Raw genomic sequence first — 14,364 nt, forward strand, 5'->3', positions numbered from 1 at the left:
GAGAGAGAGAGAGGGTGTGGCGTATCACGTAATTTTGTTGAAACTTTATCATTTTGGTAATTTTACACATCATATCCAACATGTGTTGCTATCTGATAACTGATATTGGGTCTGGGCTTTGATCTTTATTTGTCTAAATCATTTAAAATGTATGTTTTTTGTGTTATGTTACTGTTTAGGGTAGTGATATGTCATTTTCTCTAAATAAATCCATCCACACTGAACTCACCCGCATCGCATTAAAAAAATGGTGTAACATCCGGTTAAACTTTCAAAACTGTTTAAAATATAGCAAAACCGAAAAAGAAGGAATCAAATTTGCCAACCATCAACAAAGCATGAGACCATCCAATAAAAAGATGCCATGTGTAATACTTATAATTAACTTTAACCATAGTTAACTAAATTAATAGAAAACTGAAAAAGAATTTTAATAACAAAAAAACAATATTTAATTTCCCAAACACCTCTCTCTCTCTACTGAGTCTACTCTCTCTTTCAACCCTCTCCGCCTTGCCCATATTAGTTTCAGTCAAGAAGGCCCTTTTCTTTCTGGGTTCTAGCTTCATCTTCTTCTTCCTCCTAATCATAAAAAACTTAAACCCTCAAGAAGATGAAGATCAAGAATGCATGGGCAACCACAAAACAGAGAGGCCAAAAATACTCATGATGGAAATAAGAATGCAGAAAACCATCTTGGTAATCGAAGGCCAGGGAAGAAGGCAATGCAGGAGCTGCCAAAACGAAACCAGAAATGGAAGAAGGAGACGAACGTCAGACTCTGTCAATTCCGCTTCGAGATTTCAGGAAGTGAAAAGTCTGGTGGTTTGGTAGAATTAGGGGGAGTGAGGGGGAGGGGAATTGAGAGAGGTGAGGGACAGGAGTCCGGGACAAATTAGCTGCCATCGGCTGGGGTGGAGGCCCGGTCGAGGAGGTAGTTGTTGACGGGAGAGAAGGCGGAGAGGGTGGAGAGAGAAAGAGGGTGTTTGGAAAATTAAATATAATTATAAAAGTGAGTTTATTGTTATTAAAATTCTTTTTCAGTTTTCCATTAATTTAGTTAACTATGGTTAAAGTTAATTATAGTTATCACACATGTCATCTTTTTATTGGATGGTCTCATGACTAACACAGTGTTGATGGTTGGCAAATTTGATTTCGAAAAAGAAGTTTAATTACGTTTTTGAGGCTTAAAACCGACCTAAACCGAAACGCCCGCGTCCCACCGCTTTAGTATTGAGTCGTTTATTTGATTAAAAACAACAATAATAAAAGAGCTAATAAAACGAGAAACGTTTCTATGTGCCGGCAGTCCTCTAAAACCCTTCCTTATTGCCTCTTTGTTTCTGGCTTCAGCAGCGAAGCAAAGCCCTCTAGCATGTTGAGCTTCAAAAGCTTATTGTCCAAAAGGACCAAAGCCATAACGAAAAAGAAGAAGAACAAGAGCAGAAACAAGATCAGAAGCAAAACTGTTCCCACAAAACAAAACCCCATTTGCGAAAAATGCCCCGACGAAGAAGAGATGGAGGAAGCAGAAGATGGCGATGAGGTTGAAGAAGGGTTCAATCTTAAAGCCTCTGCCCCATCACACACACATGGTGTCAAGCCACTGGGCAATCTCTACCTCAATCCAGGTTCTGTCAACTCAAGAAACACTGGCTTAGGTAATCTCCAAACCCTTACAGATGAGCTTGTTCTTGAGATTCTAGCCTTTTTAGCTGGGACCCACTTGGGGGTTTTGGCGAGTGTGAGCAAGTCTTTTTATATCTTTGCAAATCATGAGCCCCTTTGGAGGAACCTTGTGTTGGAAAATCTGAATGGTAGGCTTTTGTATAATTGCACTTGGAAATCTACTTACATTGCTGCTCATTACCCTTCATTTGATGTGTCGAATGTCAGTGTTTCTGGTTTGAGAGTGAGAGACTTTTATTCGGATTATCTGTTCCAGAGTTGGCTCTGTGCCAATCTTGAAATGAAACCTGAATGGCTTGAGAGAGATAACATAATACGGAGAAGGGGCATTTCGGTTGAGGAGTTCATTTCCGATTTTGAGGAACCGAATAAGCCTGTGCTCTTGGAAGGGTGTATGGATAATTGGGTTGCATTAGAGAAATGGGATAGAGATTATTTGGTTAAACTGTGTGGTGATGTGCAATTTGCAGCTGGGCCAGTGGAGATGAATCTTGAGGATTATTTTAGATATGCTGATCAAGCGAGGGAAGAGAGGCCATTGTACGTTTTTGACCCAAAGTTTGGAGAAAAAGTTGCAAGGTTGGGTTCGGAGTATGAAGTTCCTGTGTACTTTAGGGAGGACTTGTTTAATGTTTTGGGTAATGAGAGGCCAGATTATAGATGGATTATAATTGGACCAGCCGGGTCAGGTTCCTCGTTCCACATTGATCCTAATTCAACATCAGCTTGGAATGCAGTGATCAAGGGATCAAAGAAATGGGTGCTGTTTCCTCCTGATGTTGTTCCTCCAGGGGTGCATCCCAGTCCAGATGGTGCTGAGGTGGCATGCCCTGTTTCAATAATTGAATGGTTCATGAACTTTTATGGTGCCACAAAGACTTGGAAAAGGAAACCTATCGAGTGCATTTGTAAGGCTGGGGAGGTTCTTTTTGTACCTAATGGATGGTGGCATTTGGTGTTCAACTTGGAGGAATCGATTGCCATTACGCAGAATTATGCTAGCAGGTATGGTTGCTATAAATCTTATGTTTATAGTATAGAATATTCTCATAACTTCTGTCACATTACTTCAAATAGTTGCAAAAGGTTGTGTGTAGTAACTAGGATTTGGTAGGTAAAATAGATATTTGTCTTGCCTTATAAACTCCATGTGGATGACTACTTGATTAGTATGCGGTCTATTGAAGGCACGAAGTAGGCATAACACTGTCTTCCAATAGCTGGGAGAGCTTAGTGAATTTAGAAAATATTTAGGTCATATTTCAAGCAATACATGTGATATTTCCATAATGGATTCTCAAAAAGAATACAAGATTTACCAAGTGAAATCCAATACTGTGCAACTGTGTGAAAAATTCTTAGCACTTGAATCATGCCACTAGGGTTACCAGGATTGTTGAAGTTCTGATAGCCTGGTGTAACTTTTTCAATTAAATATATCATCAGTTAAGAAGTCTAATCAAGTTATTTCCTTGGGAGTAATAACCATAGTGAGAGTACTTGATAGAGGAGGGGGTATTGGATATCCTTCTGCTGACATTCAAGAAGACAGATAGATCAGTTAGAAAAAGAGGCTTCTTTCGTCAAGTTAATACTGGTTTGAGATTTATTTTCTAATAGGCCTGAAGGAGATGAGAAATCAAGTCAAAAATTTAGGTTATATTTGGGGGGGGGGGTTAGGTATGTTGTTCCTTACAGAGCACTCAGCTCGTTGGAAATATTAGATGGTAGTTAACAGATGAATGTGGTTATGGGGCAACTGAGCTGGTGTATCATATTTGAATTCATGCATATGTAAAAATAGCAGAGTTGATGAAAAAGATTCATACAGATTTAAAATGAGAAAAAAAATAATGTCAGTACATAGTAAAGATTTTTGTGCCTTCATATAAGATGAAAGTGGAACCCGAAAAAACCCCTATCAATTTGAATTTTATGTTGTTTTCCTCACCTTCATATGACAGGAACTGGATGTGCATTGCATGCCCATTCATTATATGCGTTGTTCTCTGACAGAAAAGAAGGGTGATAGCTATAATTGCCTGATTTTTGTGTTTTGCAGGAGTAATTTGTTGAATGTCTTGGATTTTCTTAAGAGGCCAAATGCCAGCACTCTGGTGTCTGGGACGAGAGATCGGGTGAACTTGTATGATAAGTTTAGAAAGGCTATTGAGACTTCTTTACCGGGAACAATTGATAAGTTGTTGCAGAAAGCAGAAGAGAAGAAGGCCCAACAGAGTAAACCCTCCTTCTGGGATACAGTGACAGATTCAAAAGCTGGTGCTTTCAAGTTCTCTTTCTAACGTATAAAACCTGAAGACACTGAGCAGACTGGAACTAGTACTTCTCCCTGTTGTTGCCTCCAACCTCCAGAAAATTGAGAACAATTTTGACAGTATTTTGATCAAATTCACATTGTTGTACTTCAATTATTTTCATTTCGCTTTACCATATTATTTGCCATTGCACTCCCCTGGAAACTTTCCTGTTCAAGTGTATGTGTTAAGTATTACCAAAAAAAAAGTGTATGTGTTAAAGCATGCGGAAAAGATCAGTTCAAATATCATACTACGGATGTCTGTTGAAATGGGTGAGTTCTCGAATATGTTCACTTACTTGCCCAGGCAGAAGTAGACTTAGATATAGGTACTCTGCCCAGCCGTTCAACCGTCATAATCCAACGCCCACTGTTTAGTGATGTTGAAGGTGCCAACTGATATGCTCTAGACTTGTCACTTCAACAGTTCATAAGAAACAAAATGACTACAAATACCTATATATGGAGAAAGAGATATCCGATAGGCTACGAACAAGGTGTTTCCTTGAACCCCTTTGCTCTCCACCTGGCACCTGGTTTCAAGTAGAAACCTAACAGACTGTTTTCCTTTGTTCATGTATAGCTAAACTGTAAAGATGAAAGAGACTAATAAGAAACTCAGATGCCACAGCAAGGCAAAGACCTAAATGATTATCTCGTATGCATTTCAATAATTTTAATTTGTTTTGCTAATCACCTTTTTCGTTCTTTCTGCTCGAAGCCAACCTTTCTTTACTCCCTAGTCTTTACAATATCTAATAGCTTTGAGTTTTGAAACCATTCAAGACCCAAGAACGATATGATGGTGAGTTGGGAATGCAATCCTGGTGTAGGCTAGTAGCATTTTGCTCGATTAGTTTGTTTGTTTATAAGCGTACGGCATGTATTGCAGTTCTTCGAGGATTTATTGTGGTACATTAAATTGGTACAACTCTTACAGAAACATATGCTTAAAGAAAGCCATCCAGAGTGGATAGTACCAAATCAAAGTACATTGTTAGGGATGAAGAATGGTACCAACCAACATTGTGAAACCAAACTATAGTTTTTCTATTTGGAATCCAAGGTGGGAGAAACAGAAGCTGTATAAGACCCATTTGAAAATTTCAAGCTCTTTAGTAAACCCAAGCGCAGGTTTGGAGTTACAATGGATTCCGGAATACCAAAAGCAGAACTGCTACTTTGAAAATCTTCAGCTGCCCCCTCTTGAGAATTAGATTTCTCAGGAGCTGCTTCTATTGTAACATTCAATCCGATTGAGGTAGGATCACTTGTAAAACTGGAAACAAGCCAAGTCAAACAAAAATACAGTTAATTATCCCAAAAAAAAGGTACAGTTAAGCTCCATATGCAGACAACTGTAATATTAAATCTGCAAAACTGGAATGCTAGATTTTATGTACTTTGAATTCCATCGATGCAGCAACGAAGTCACAAGATTATGGGAAAATAGTCTATTCTTCACTTGACCATAAAAAAAAAAGGTGGTGCACATAGGAAAAGATATATTGAGAACTCATGTCACTTGACCATAAATTGTGGGTATCCATGTATTTTAGGGAACTTTGTTTCAATGAATCCTAGATAGTCGCAAGGACTCTCAGCATGATTGCATAATAGTTCAAATGAAACTTGAGTTGCAGAAAATGTACCTCGCCTCAAAGCTTCCCCCTTCAGATCCCACTACAGCACATAGACTAGATATAATCCATGGTGGAATAAATGCATCCTTAATTTCAACACTAGAGCAGAGACCAGCAGATACGCTTTGCATAGATCCAACATCTTGTGAAACAGATCCTTTGTTTGAAGCAACCACCTGTTCTGTTCTTTTCAGATCCATGCATTTAACCTGCATGACAGGGTTGAATATTTGATCAATGATAATATTGATAATCATGATAGTAACAATCTTAATAGAAATGATTTATTAATAACCAGTAATCCATTTGATATATCACACAGTATTCGCATTACAATAAAGGCAGGTTAGGACATTCACGTGAAAGGGGAAAAACTGTTCTTTGCAGATCTCTAATACGTATATCACATCAATCACTACTGTGTTGCAATTAGTAAGACTCCAAAGAGAAGATAGTACAACTCAGATTTTTGGCAACATGACATGATAAAGTAGTCTAGGAAGTCAGCAGAACCAGTGGCGTAAGAGATATATTTAATTCCATACAATTCAAGCATATTTTCTAAACTACACACCCACCTGCGGAGAACAGATGGCAGCATTCTGAAATGGCACAGGTGAATATAATGCAGGAACATCCACTCCTATCAAGGTAGTCATGAAAGATCTAAACATGAAACCAGATGGAATCAAGTTCAGCAAGAAGATGATACAGATCAGAAAGATGTATATAATATGCAATTTGGAAACCAAGTAACTGAGCTTACAGAGTTCTCTTTTTACCAGATCATACCTATAATTTAATAAAATATCAAACAGGCCATGAACATTCTTATTCCCACTAATGACAAGCAAAGATTCCGGGGTGTAATCTAAATCAACCAGTGATCTTGTGCGTCGAGTCTGCAACAAATAAAAATGGAGAAAGATCAGTAAAGAAGCCGAAGAGTCTTAAATACCCAAGAGATGGAAATTATATGAGTACACAACCAATTGCACACTTATCCTTACTGACCAAAAAAAATATATATGAAATGACTTGTCATGCATTATCATACTCTNACCAATTATCTTTTTACAAAATAATGGTAACAATTATTGGAATTAGACAACCAAAAGTCAAGTATAGGGCACTTTTGGTACACAACCAATTGCACACTTATCCTTACTGCCAAAAAAAATTGAAATGCTTGTCATGCATTATCATTCTTCTCACCAATATCTTTTCAAAATAATGGTAACAATCATTGGAATTAGACAACCTAAATCAATCATAGGGCACTTTTGGACCACTCTTGATCTGAAACTAGTTTATAAACCTGTCTGATCAAACAGTGGATAAGAACATGGATCAGTTTCCCATCATAGCTCAGAAGTGAGTAAACAATCCTATCCTTCAGGTTATTTTCCATACAATAGGATAAGGTATTTATAATCCTAATCAGGCCTGAAATCTGATACAAATAAAAAATACTGTGATGCAAGGGTAAAAAAGATACTAACCTGGCCCAATTCTTGCATCTCTGAGAGTTCATCAAGGACTTCTGTAGTGACTTGCTCCACTTTAGAACGGCAAAGGGGCATAGAGAAGGAAACATCCTGATATCAATATTTTAAATTGAAAAATGTCAAACATGATAGACAATTTAAATACAAGAAAATGGTACAAAGTCCATTCTCAGCTTTTACAAATAACATGCATGAGAAAGACAATACTTGATCAGTGTCTAGTCAGAGAGCAAACAATTTATAACCAATATTGACTAACTGAGGAGAAGTACAAACATAAATTGGAGTTGATTTTATAGAGTGAATCTCATTTATTAACTTCAGTTTTCATTATCAGATCAAAACAGAGTCAACAGATTTCAAGCCTCAATGTTTGGATTTACCCACTCAGAGAGATGAACTTTTAAGAAATACTGGTTTTAATCTGACAGTATTGTTAGTATTACAGCATTATAAGGCTAGGCCTCACTGAGTTATATTGGGTCTTTCTTATGCATCCTCAGATTTAAAGGAGTAAAGTGTGGGTCATGCAGCTAAATGAAAGTGATCTTAATGATGCATGACCCAAGCTTAACCCCTTTGAACCCATGGTTAGGTATGAAAGACCTCGAACACATCCATTGACACCCATTTTACAATGCTATAATACTACCCACAGTAAGACTCAGTCTCTGATCTCCATGAATTCATAAGCAGCTGTGCACAATAGTCAAAAACTACAGTCACCTTGAGCTGTTGTTTCAAATGGAGCCCACATTATCAATCAGAAACTGAACTTTAGTTGCAAAACTCGTAAAAGTATATTTTGATTTGCAAAACACAAACCAAAAGTCGGTATAAAATATAAATAGGATCGAAATTCAACAACACAAGGTCAGAAATACAACAACAGTTTATACTCGGGCATAAATGCTTCCTAGTTCCTATGAATGCAATAAGCATTATATTCAAAAACCAAGCTTCTACAAAATAGGATTCAAAATTAAAGATGCTATAAGTTTGCAATAAGGAAAAGTATAGTTCACCAAAAAAGTAATAATAAAATATTTAAAACAAGCGAAACTTACATTCTCTCTTAACAATGATTGCAAGACTCTTGTTGACTGGGAGATACAAGCATTGGTGAGGCGTTTGGTACCCACAGCAACATCACGACCAGTAAACATTACCACAAAATATGGAGTACACACTAGAAGATTTTTAAATGAAAAAAGCAATCAGTATAGAACCCAAAATATGAGAAATATAAGAAATTGAAAAAATAAAGAAATTAAAAATAAAACATTAAAAAATGAACGTTCAAAGATATTCATATGGATCATGAGATTCCTAAAAGTAAAGTTATGCCTTATTCCTATATGACCAGAAAAAAGGTATCCAAGGCATGCATGGCTTGTGCACAAAGCATTTATATGCACAACTACAGCTTTAACAGTAATGACAGTAGCACATGACAGGAAAATAAAGAGACCTTAGTCCTTCTAAGCTGCATAGGAATGTTTCATTCATTATAGTCAGACTTGAAGAGAGCTAGGCAGCCTGATCAATCTATAGTAATTTAGGGGTATTCAGCAAGTATTAAATGGCATAATTTCCAATTTGCTACCCTAACTTTCACCTTGGTGTCAATTTGCAACCCTAGCTTTCATTTCAGCCAATTTGCTACCCTAGCTTTTCATAATTAGCCAATTTGCTACCCTAACTATTAAATCTGCCAATTTGCTACCCTTCCATCAAATTTGCTACTTTAGGCTTTCAAGATTAACCAATTTACTTATCAAAATTTCAATATCGACCAACTTTAACCTTTGATTTTCAGAATTAATTCATGTTTGGATGAAGAAATGAACAAAATAAAATACAAAAAGGTAGCAAGTTGGCTGGTTTTGAAAACATAAGGTAGCAAATTGGCAGAAATAATAGTTAGGGTAGCAAATTGGCTAATTATGAAAAGTTAGGGTAGCAAATTGGCTGAAATGAAAGCTAGGGTAGCAAATTGACACTAAGGTGAAAGGTAGGGTAGCAATTTGGCTAAAAACATTAAATCAATATATAATTACAGAAAATATATATATATACACACACACACACATAAAAGATAAAAGGTGGCTGGATAACAATAAATGACATAAGTTATTACCATAAAATATATTACAGGCACCATTGCGAAGCATGTAATATAGACTTTGAAATGAGTCCTCCCATGCCACATGTCGTTTTGTTAAAAAATCCATTTCAACTGCAAAAGAGGAAACTGCTGATAAGTACATGTCAGGATATGAAAGATTGGGTATGATTTGAGAATATTGAGTATTAAATTTATTTAACGCACCTCCCTCAGCTGTTGAGGAAGTCAACACTTGTATAAGAGAATGTGGCAGGGTAGATTGAGGATAAACCCATGAATGTAAAAGTTTGGAACTGACTTCAGAAGTTGATGTGAGCCCTGAGCTACGGCTCATAATTTGATCATCAAAACTCTCAAATCTAGATGTGGAGTTAGGCATACTGGGGAAGGCACTGCGTGTGATTGACTTATGAATCCTAAAAAGAAAAAGCACAAGAAACATAAGTTTGGTAGACTATTTACCAACCTACTATTAACTGTAGCCAATGGAGAAAACTAACAGAAAATACCAGTTTGTACAGTACCAGATTTCCTTTACTAAATACAAGACAAGATTCACAAGAAAGCAATTACTAGGGGTGGCAAGTCAATACCATGTTCAAGATTCTAAACTCTGAAGTAACTTAGATTTGCTATGTCCATAATTTTTATTATTAGTTTACCTATGGCATAAAATAATTAGTATCTCTTATATGAAATATTTTAAGAATTTTGTGGTGAATGTCCATGCTCTGCACCCTGCTTCAACTTAATCGAACTACAACAATGAAGTGTCCTAAATTCACAATATAAATGCTCATGAAAATACTGGATCTGTATAGCAATTCATCTACATATTAAGGGTCTTAACACATGTCAATGAGAACTAAGTAAGACCAGGAGAGATTAACAAGACAACAGATAAAAATCCAGCAATAATTTTATCTTCAAGTACAGTCAATGAAACAAGCTGTTGTAATAGATTTTAATTGTTCACTAACCGACTAGCTGGGGAAGAGGACACCACTCGTATACTAGTTTTCAAAGTAAAATCCAGAGGAACCTTGACACCAGGCAAGCAAAAGCTGCCAAAACCAGTTGATGAAGGATCCCTACATCTCCCAGAAGAATTAGCAGGTAAACCAGTAGCGATTGAGGATTCAAGGGCAGCCATTCCTTTCATTGCTTTACCCTGGTAAGATGGGAATAAAACTGTTGAAACAGATTCTTCAGTTGTCTAGATAACAGGCTGGAATGGCACGAAACATACCACATCAACAGATCCAAAGCCAGATGACCGATCACCAGCCGATGAAATCTCATTAACGCTACTGAAAGTACTTTGACTATTTTCATTTGCTTGACCAGCTTTAGCTACACCTTTTTCTGTGTTAACGGCCGCAATCTCTGGCCTATTCAGAGAAGAAAGAGAGTGAACAATATGAGTATATGACACGCAGATGTGCCTAACTTTTAGAAAGTATTAACAGTTACTGATAGACATACCCCATTTGTTGGTGTTTTCTCTTAGAAGCCACACTAGTGCACGCAGAGAGATTCTTAAGGCTGATAGGTGGGTCCATTGAAGTACTTTCCTGGAGAGAATAATAAAGTAGTTTTGTAAAATACAGACTGAATTGAAACAAGAGAAAAAAAGAAAAAAAGACATTGCAGGAAAAAAGATAGATAATGTAAGTAAGAATATGTACCTTGATATTTTCCTTTCCAAATAGCATTCTGGACCTACATTTTTTTGCAGGATATACTTCATCCATACGAATGTCATGATATCTAGGATTTCTTGATAATTCTGGTTTCTTAATCCCATTATCTGACTCCCTGGTGTTCAAAAAGAAATTAAGTTAGTACTTCACAAACCAAAACTACAACGTCAATAACTCATGTTTGTGGACATTTTAACCAAATCTTACTTTGTAGAACCAAGCAAAGGAGCTGGAGATTCATCCATAATCTCCACAGCATTCATCCGCTTCAACTGCTCTTCCTGTCATGCAGACATTATAAATGAGAACCCTCTAAAATATTATGGCCAGTTATATGATGCCCAAAGCTTCTTGAATATATACTTCACTCCAATTTTTCACATTGAGCAATAAGCAGATGTGAAACCGTATACTAACTCTAGGTACACAGGTTTATGTGCCCATTCCAATTAAAATGGGAATCCTGGGATGAAGATCCACTACAATCGTCTTGACATTAATCGTAAAAGTTTATAAGTAAAATAACAAGAAGCACATTGAGTTGCACGGTTTACTGTTGATAAGTTCTAAAGTTTCCAACCAACTATAATCAATAACTTTTCGAACAATGAAATCGGATTTTACAATCAAGAAGAACAAAGCCGAGAGAGAACACGGTTAAGCTGAAGAGCTTACTCTCAGTTCTGAAGGCGTCTTTCTCTTGACTGGGCCAACCTTCATCGCTCCGCCGCCAACCTTGAGAGCAGCGGGAGGTAGAGAACCAGGTCGAGCAACCTTAGCCATACCTTTTGCCTCAAACACTATCCACGGCAGATCTTCACCAAGATTCACAGTCCTACACATGATTTAGAGCATCGATTCAATACGTCAAACAAATAAACAAACAAGAAAAACGAATCAAATCCAAATTAGTTTCGGAGATCCCGATTCCATCAACATTGACTACAAGAACCCTAACCCTAATTCATCATCTGAGAATGAAATTCCAGAAAAGTAGCATCGGAATCTGAGCAATTTCTATAAAGAGAGCATCGAAAGAAGAGTGACTAACCTCAGCGAAGAAGAGAGTTCCGGCGAAGAGGCATCGGAAATCAAGAGCCGGGGAAATCCGAGAGTGACGTAAGCGTGGAGGGAGATGAATCGCTGTGGCTTTCGGGTCGGTTTGCCCCAAAAATGAAATTTTAGGGCAAAAGAGGGGAGAGACGGGTGGGAAAATGCGGCAAAAGATGGATTTGAGGCTTTATTTGAAACGATTTGGAATTTCGTTTCCCTCCTGGGGCAGACGCCGTTAGGTCACTCCGTTACTGACCGTTTGCCTGTCTGTCTCTCTCCCACGCGCACTCCAGCCGGATTTTGGGTCTTCGACCGTTCGACCTTTCAAGTCTCTTCTTTTAACGGTGCTACGCAAAATGATGTCATTTGTTCAAAACCAAAACAGGCCCAATCTCAAAGCCCAATTCTTCTCTGGCAATGACAGCACTTGGGCCACGTTTGGTTCGGAATTCATCAAGCATCTCATTTTTAAGGGAATGGAAGACAAATTCACTAATTGAACAATCATACAACCTCTCTCGGTCAAGTTTGTGAGCTCCGTAAGACTCTCATATTAAAATGTGTTGCGCAGCATAAGAAAACTAAAATTCTGAAATCAAATCTCAAAACCAATCCATAAGACCTAGGCCGAAAATACTAGCTAAAAAGACTATGAAAAAGAAAATCCTATATCTTAGGAGAACCTCTGTTGTAACCTTCATCACCCATATTGTCGCCTAAAGACCGGTATAGTGTGCGTTGTCATGAGTGAGGTAGCTGTTTGACCAATAGAAAACCTCCTTTGTGAATCTGGCTCAGAACGGGCTTGCCAAAGACCGGACCCAAATCCAGCCCCATATATATATATATACAGGGCCTTTCTATTAAGGGATCCCTTTTTTTGACATATATGAGGGATCAAGCATTAGACCTACTTTTCAATCACATTTTTCAATCTTAACCGTTTAGTTTTTAGGTCCTAATATGTAGATCACTTCTGCAAAATTTCATCCAAATTGGTGATCGTTAAGGTGTTCAAAACTGCGAATTAAAATTATAGGCATGAACTGTTCAGGTTTGGCAGATTTGATCCATCAATTGATTTCAGTTAGTTCGAAGTCTTAACGATCACCAAATGGGATGAAATTTTACAAAAATGATCTATATATATACATCTAAATATTGAACGGTGGAGATGTTGATATGTGATTGAAAATTTGGTCTAATGCTTGATCCCTCATATATGTCAAAAAAAATGATCCCTACTATATATATATATATATATATATATATATATATATATATATATATAGAGAGAGAGAGAGAAATAGAAAGAAATTTAGGCTTAAACAGGCCTAACCCACTCCCACTTCCCTCGTCAATACACCGGACCGATTCTTGCTGCAATCCACAAGATATGATATTACCACTGAATCGGTCTGACAGCCCACACAAACGTGAAGCCTACAATTGCCATGCCACCCTCTAAAAGCTCATGCTGATGTCAACACTGTGGCCACCCGAGTCTAATCACAATTCAATCACATGCTTTGTCGACCCAATCAAACGGCGTCGATTCTCACCCAGCAGCCGATACATCTATAGTAAGAGGTAATGAAGATGTGGCTTGATGTCGAATGGCATCGCTGCACTACATATGTCATGAAATTACTAGTTTACCATCTAGTAAAGATGAATCACTCATAATGAGTTCGAGAGTAACCGACAGTTTAAACAATTCGAAATTAGCAAACAAACTTCTTAGAAACATATTCAATACCATATAAAAAGGAGCAACTATTCAGATCTAAGATTCAGATGTGAGTGTTACTTGGATCCCAAATTCGGATCGAAATCCAACCCAAATCAAGAATACAGACCCAACTGGAGCTGAATAGAGCACACATGCAATGGAACACCCATACCCTGGCTAATTTGGAAATTCCACCTAGACCCAGGCCCACTTGAACACAATAATGCACCCAACTGTAAAAACTGTTGACGTCAACCCACTGCAACGCCGACGACGGTTGAGATAAACCTATTGGGTAGAGACATCCTTGGAAGAATTGTCGTCGACAACCCCCAAACCTCAATTGATCAGCAGACTCGTGATAGACTATATCATGATCCGACTTCCATCACCCATGACAACGCCTACCACAATCTAGCCACTGGCGCAATGAATATTACGTGCATGACACTGTTGTTCATCCAACATTAACAAAGTTACACAAACCAGTGTGCCGTGTATTCAAATATACAGGCAATTGGGTGAAGAAGGTGAAAAAGATTCCAAGGATATTCTGCGTATTTATTCTTCCTCCGGGCTTAGCTCCAT

The 14,364-nt window shown here is 37.6% G+C and overlaps 2 protein-coding genes across 2 annotated transcripts; one reads left to right on the top strand and one right to left on the bottom strand.

Annotated features, from left to right (window-relative positions):
• The first annotated feature begins 1,354 nt into the window (after positions 1-1,354).
• LOC101303436 (F-box protein At5g06550-like) lies at positions 1,355-4,128 on the top strand. Its single transcript, XM_004303354.1, has 2 exons — positions 1,355-2,697; positions 3,755-4,128. Exons 1-2 carry the CDS (start codon positions 1,379-1,381, stop codon positions 3,993-3,995), a joined length of 1,560 nt encoding a protein of 519 aa, XP_004303402.1. The 5' UTR covers positions 1,355-1,378; the 3' UTR covers positions 3,996-4,128.
• Positions 4,129-4,994: 866 nt separating this feature from the next.
• LOC101294388 (protein downstream neighbor of son homolog) lies at positions 4,995-11,260 on the bottom strand. Its single transcript, XM_004305514.1, has 14 exons — positions 11,199-11,260; positions 10,977-11,106; positions 10,774-10,862; positions 10,538-10,679; positions 10,269-10,459; positions 9,493-9,704; positions 9,301-9,399; positions 8,228-8,349; positions 7,155-7,250; positions 6,445-6,554; positions 6,231-6,318; positions 5,830-5,861; positions 5,662-5,766; positions 4,995-5,288 (listed from the first exon to the last, which is right to left on the bottom strand). Exons 1-14 carry the CDS (start codon positions 11,252-11,254, stop codon positions 5,060-5,062), a joined length of 1,701 nt encoding a protein of 566 aa, XP_004305562.1. The 5' UTR covers positions 11,255-11,260; the 3' UTR covers positions 4,995-5,059.
• Between the last annotated feature and the right edge of the window lie 3,104 nt (positions 11,261-14,364).

The sequence above is a fragment of the Fragaria vesca genome, linkage group LG6 (genome assembly GCF_000184155.1).
Source record: "Fragaria vesca subsp. vesca linkage group LG6, FraVesHawaii_1.0, whole genome shotgun sequence".
In the NCBI taxonomy this organism is placed as follows: domain Eukaryota; kingdom Viridiplantae; phylum Streptophyta; class Magnoliopsida; order Rosales; family Rosaceae; genus Fragaria; species Fragaria vesca.

Bases quoted from the DNA above. Each gene is read 5' to 3' on its own strand.
- LOC101294388 (XM_004305514.1), bottom strand. From the start codon at position 11,254: ATGAATGCTGTGGAGATTATGGATGAATCTCCAGCTCCTTTGCTTGGT. The intron at 10,460-10,537 runs GTATGTTTCGTG...CCATCTTACCAG, and splicing joins GCTTTGGATCTGTTGATGTG to GGTAAAGCAATGAAAGGAAT. The intron at 5,862-6,230 runs GTGGGTGTGTAG...CCTGTCATGCAG, and splicing joins CTGCCATCTGTTCTCCGCAG to GTTAAATGCATGGATCTGAA.
- LOC101303436 (XM_004303354.1), top strand. From the start codon at position 1,379: ATGTTGAGCTTCAAAAGCTTATTGTCCAAAAGGACCAAAGCCATAACG. The intron at 2,698-3,754 runs GTATGGTTGCTA...TGTGTTTTGCAG, and splicing joins ACGCAGAATTATGCTAGCAG to GAGTAATTTGTTGAATGTCT.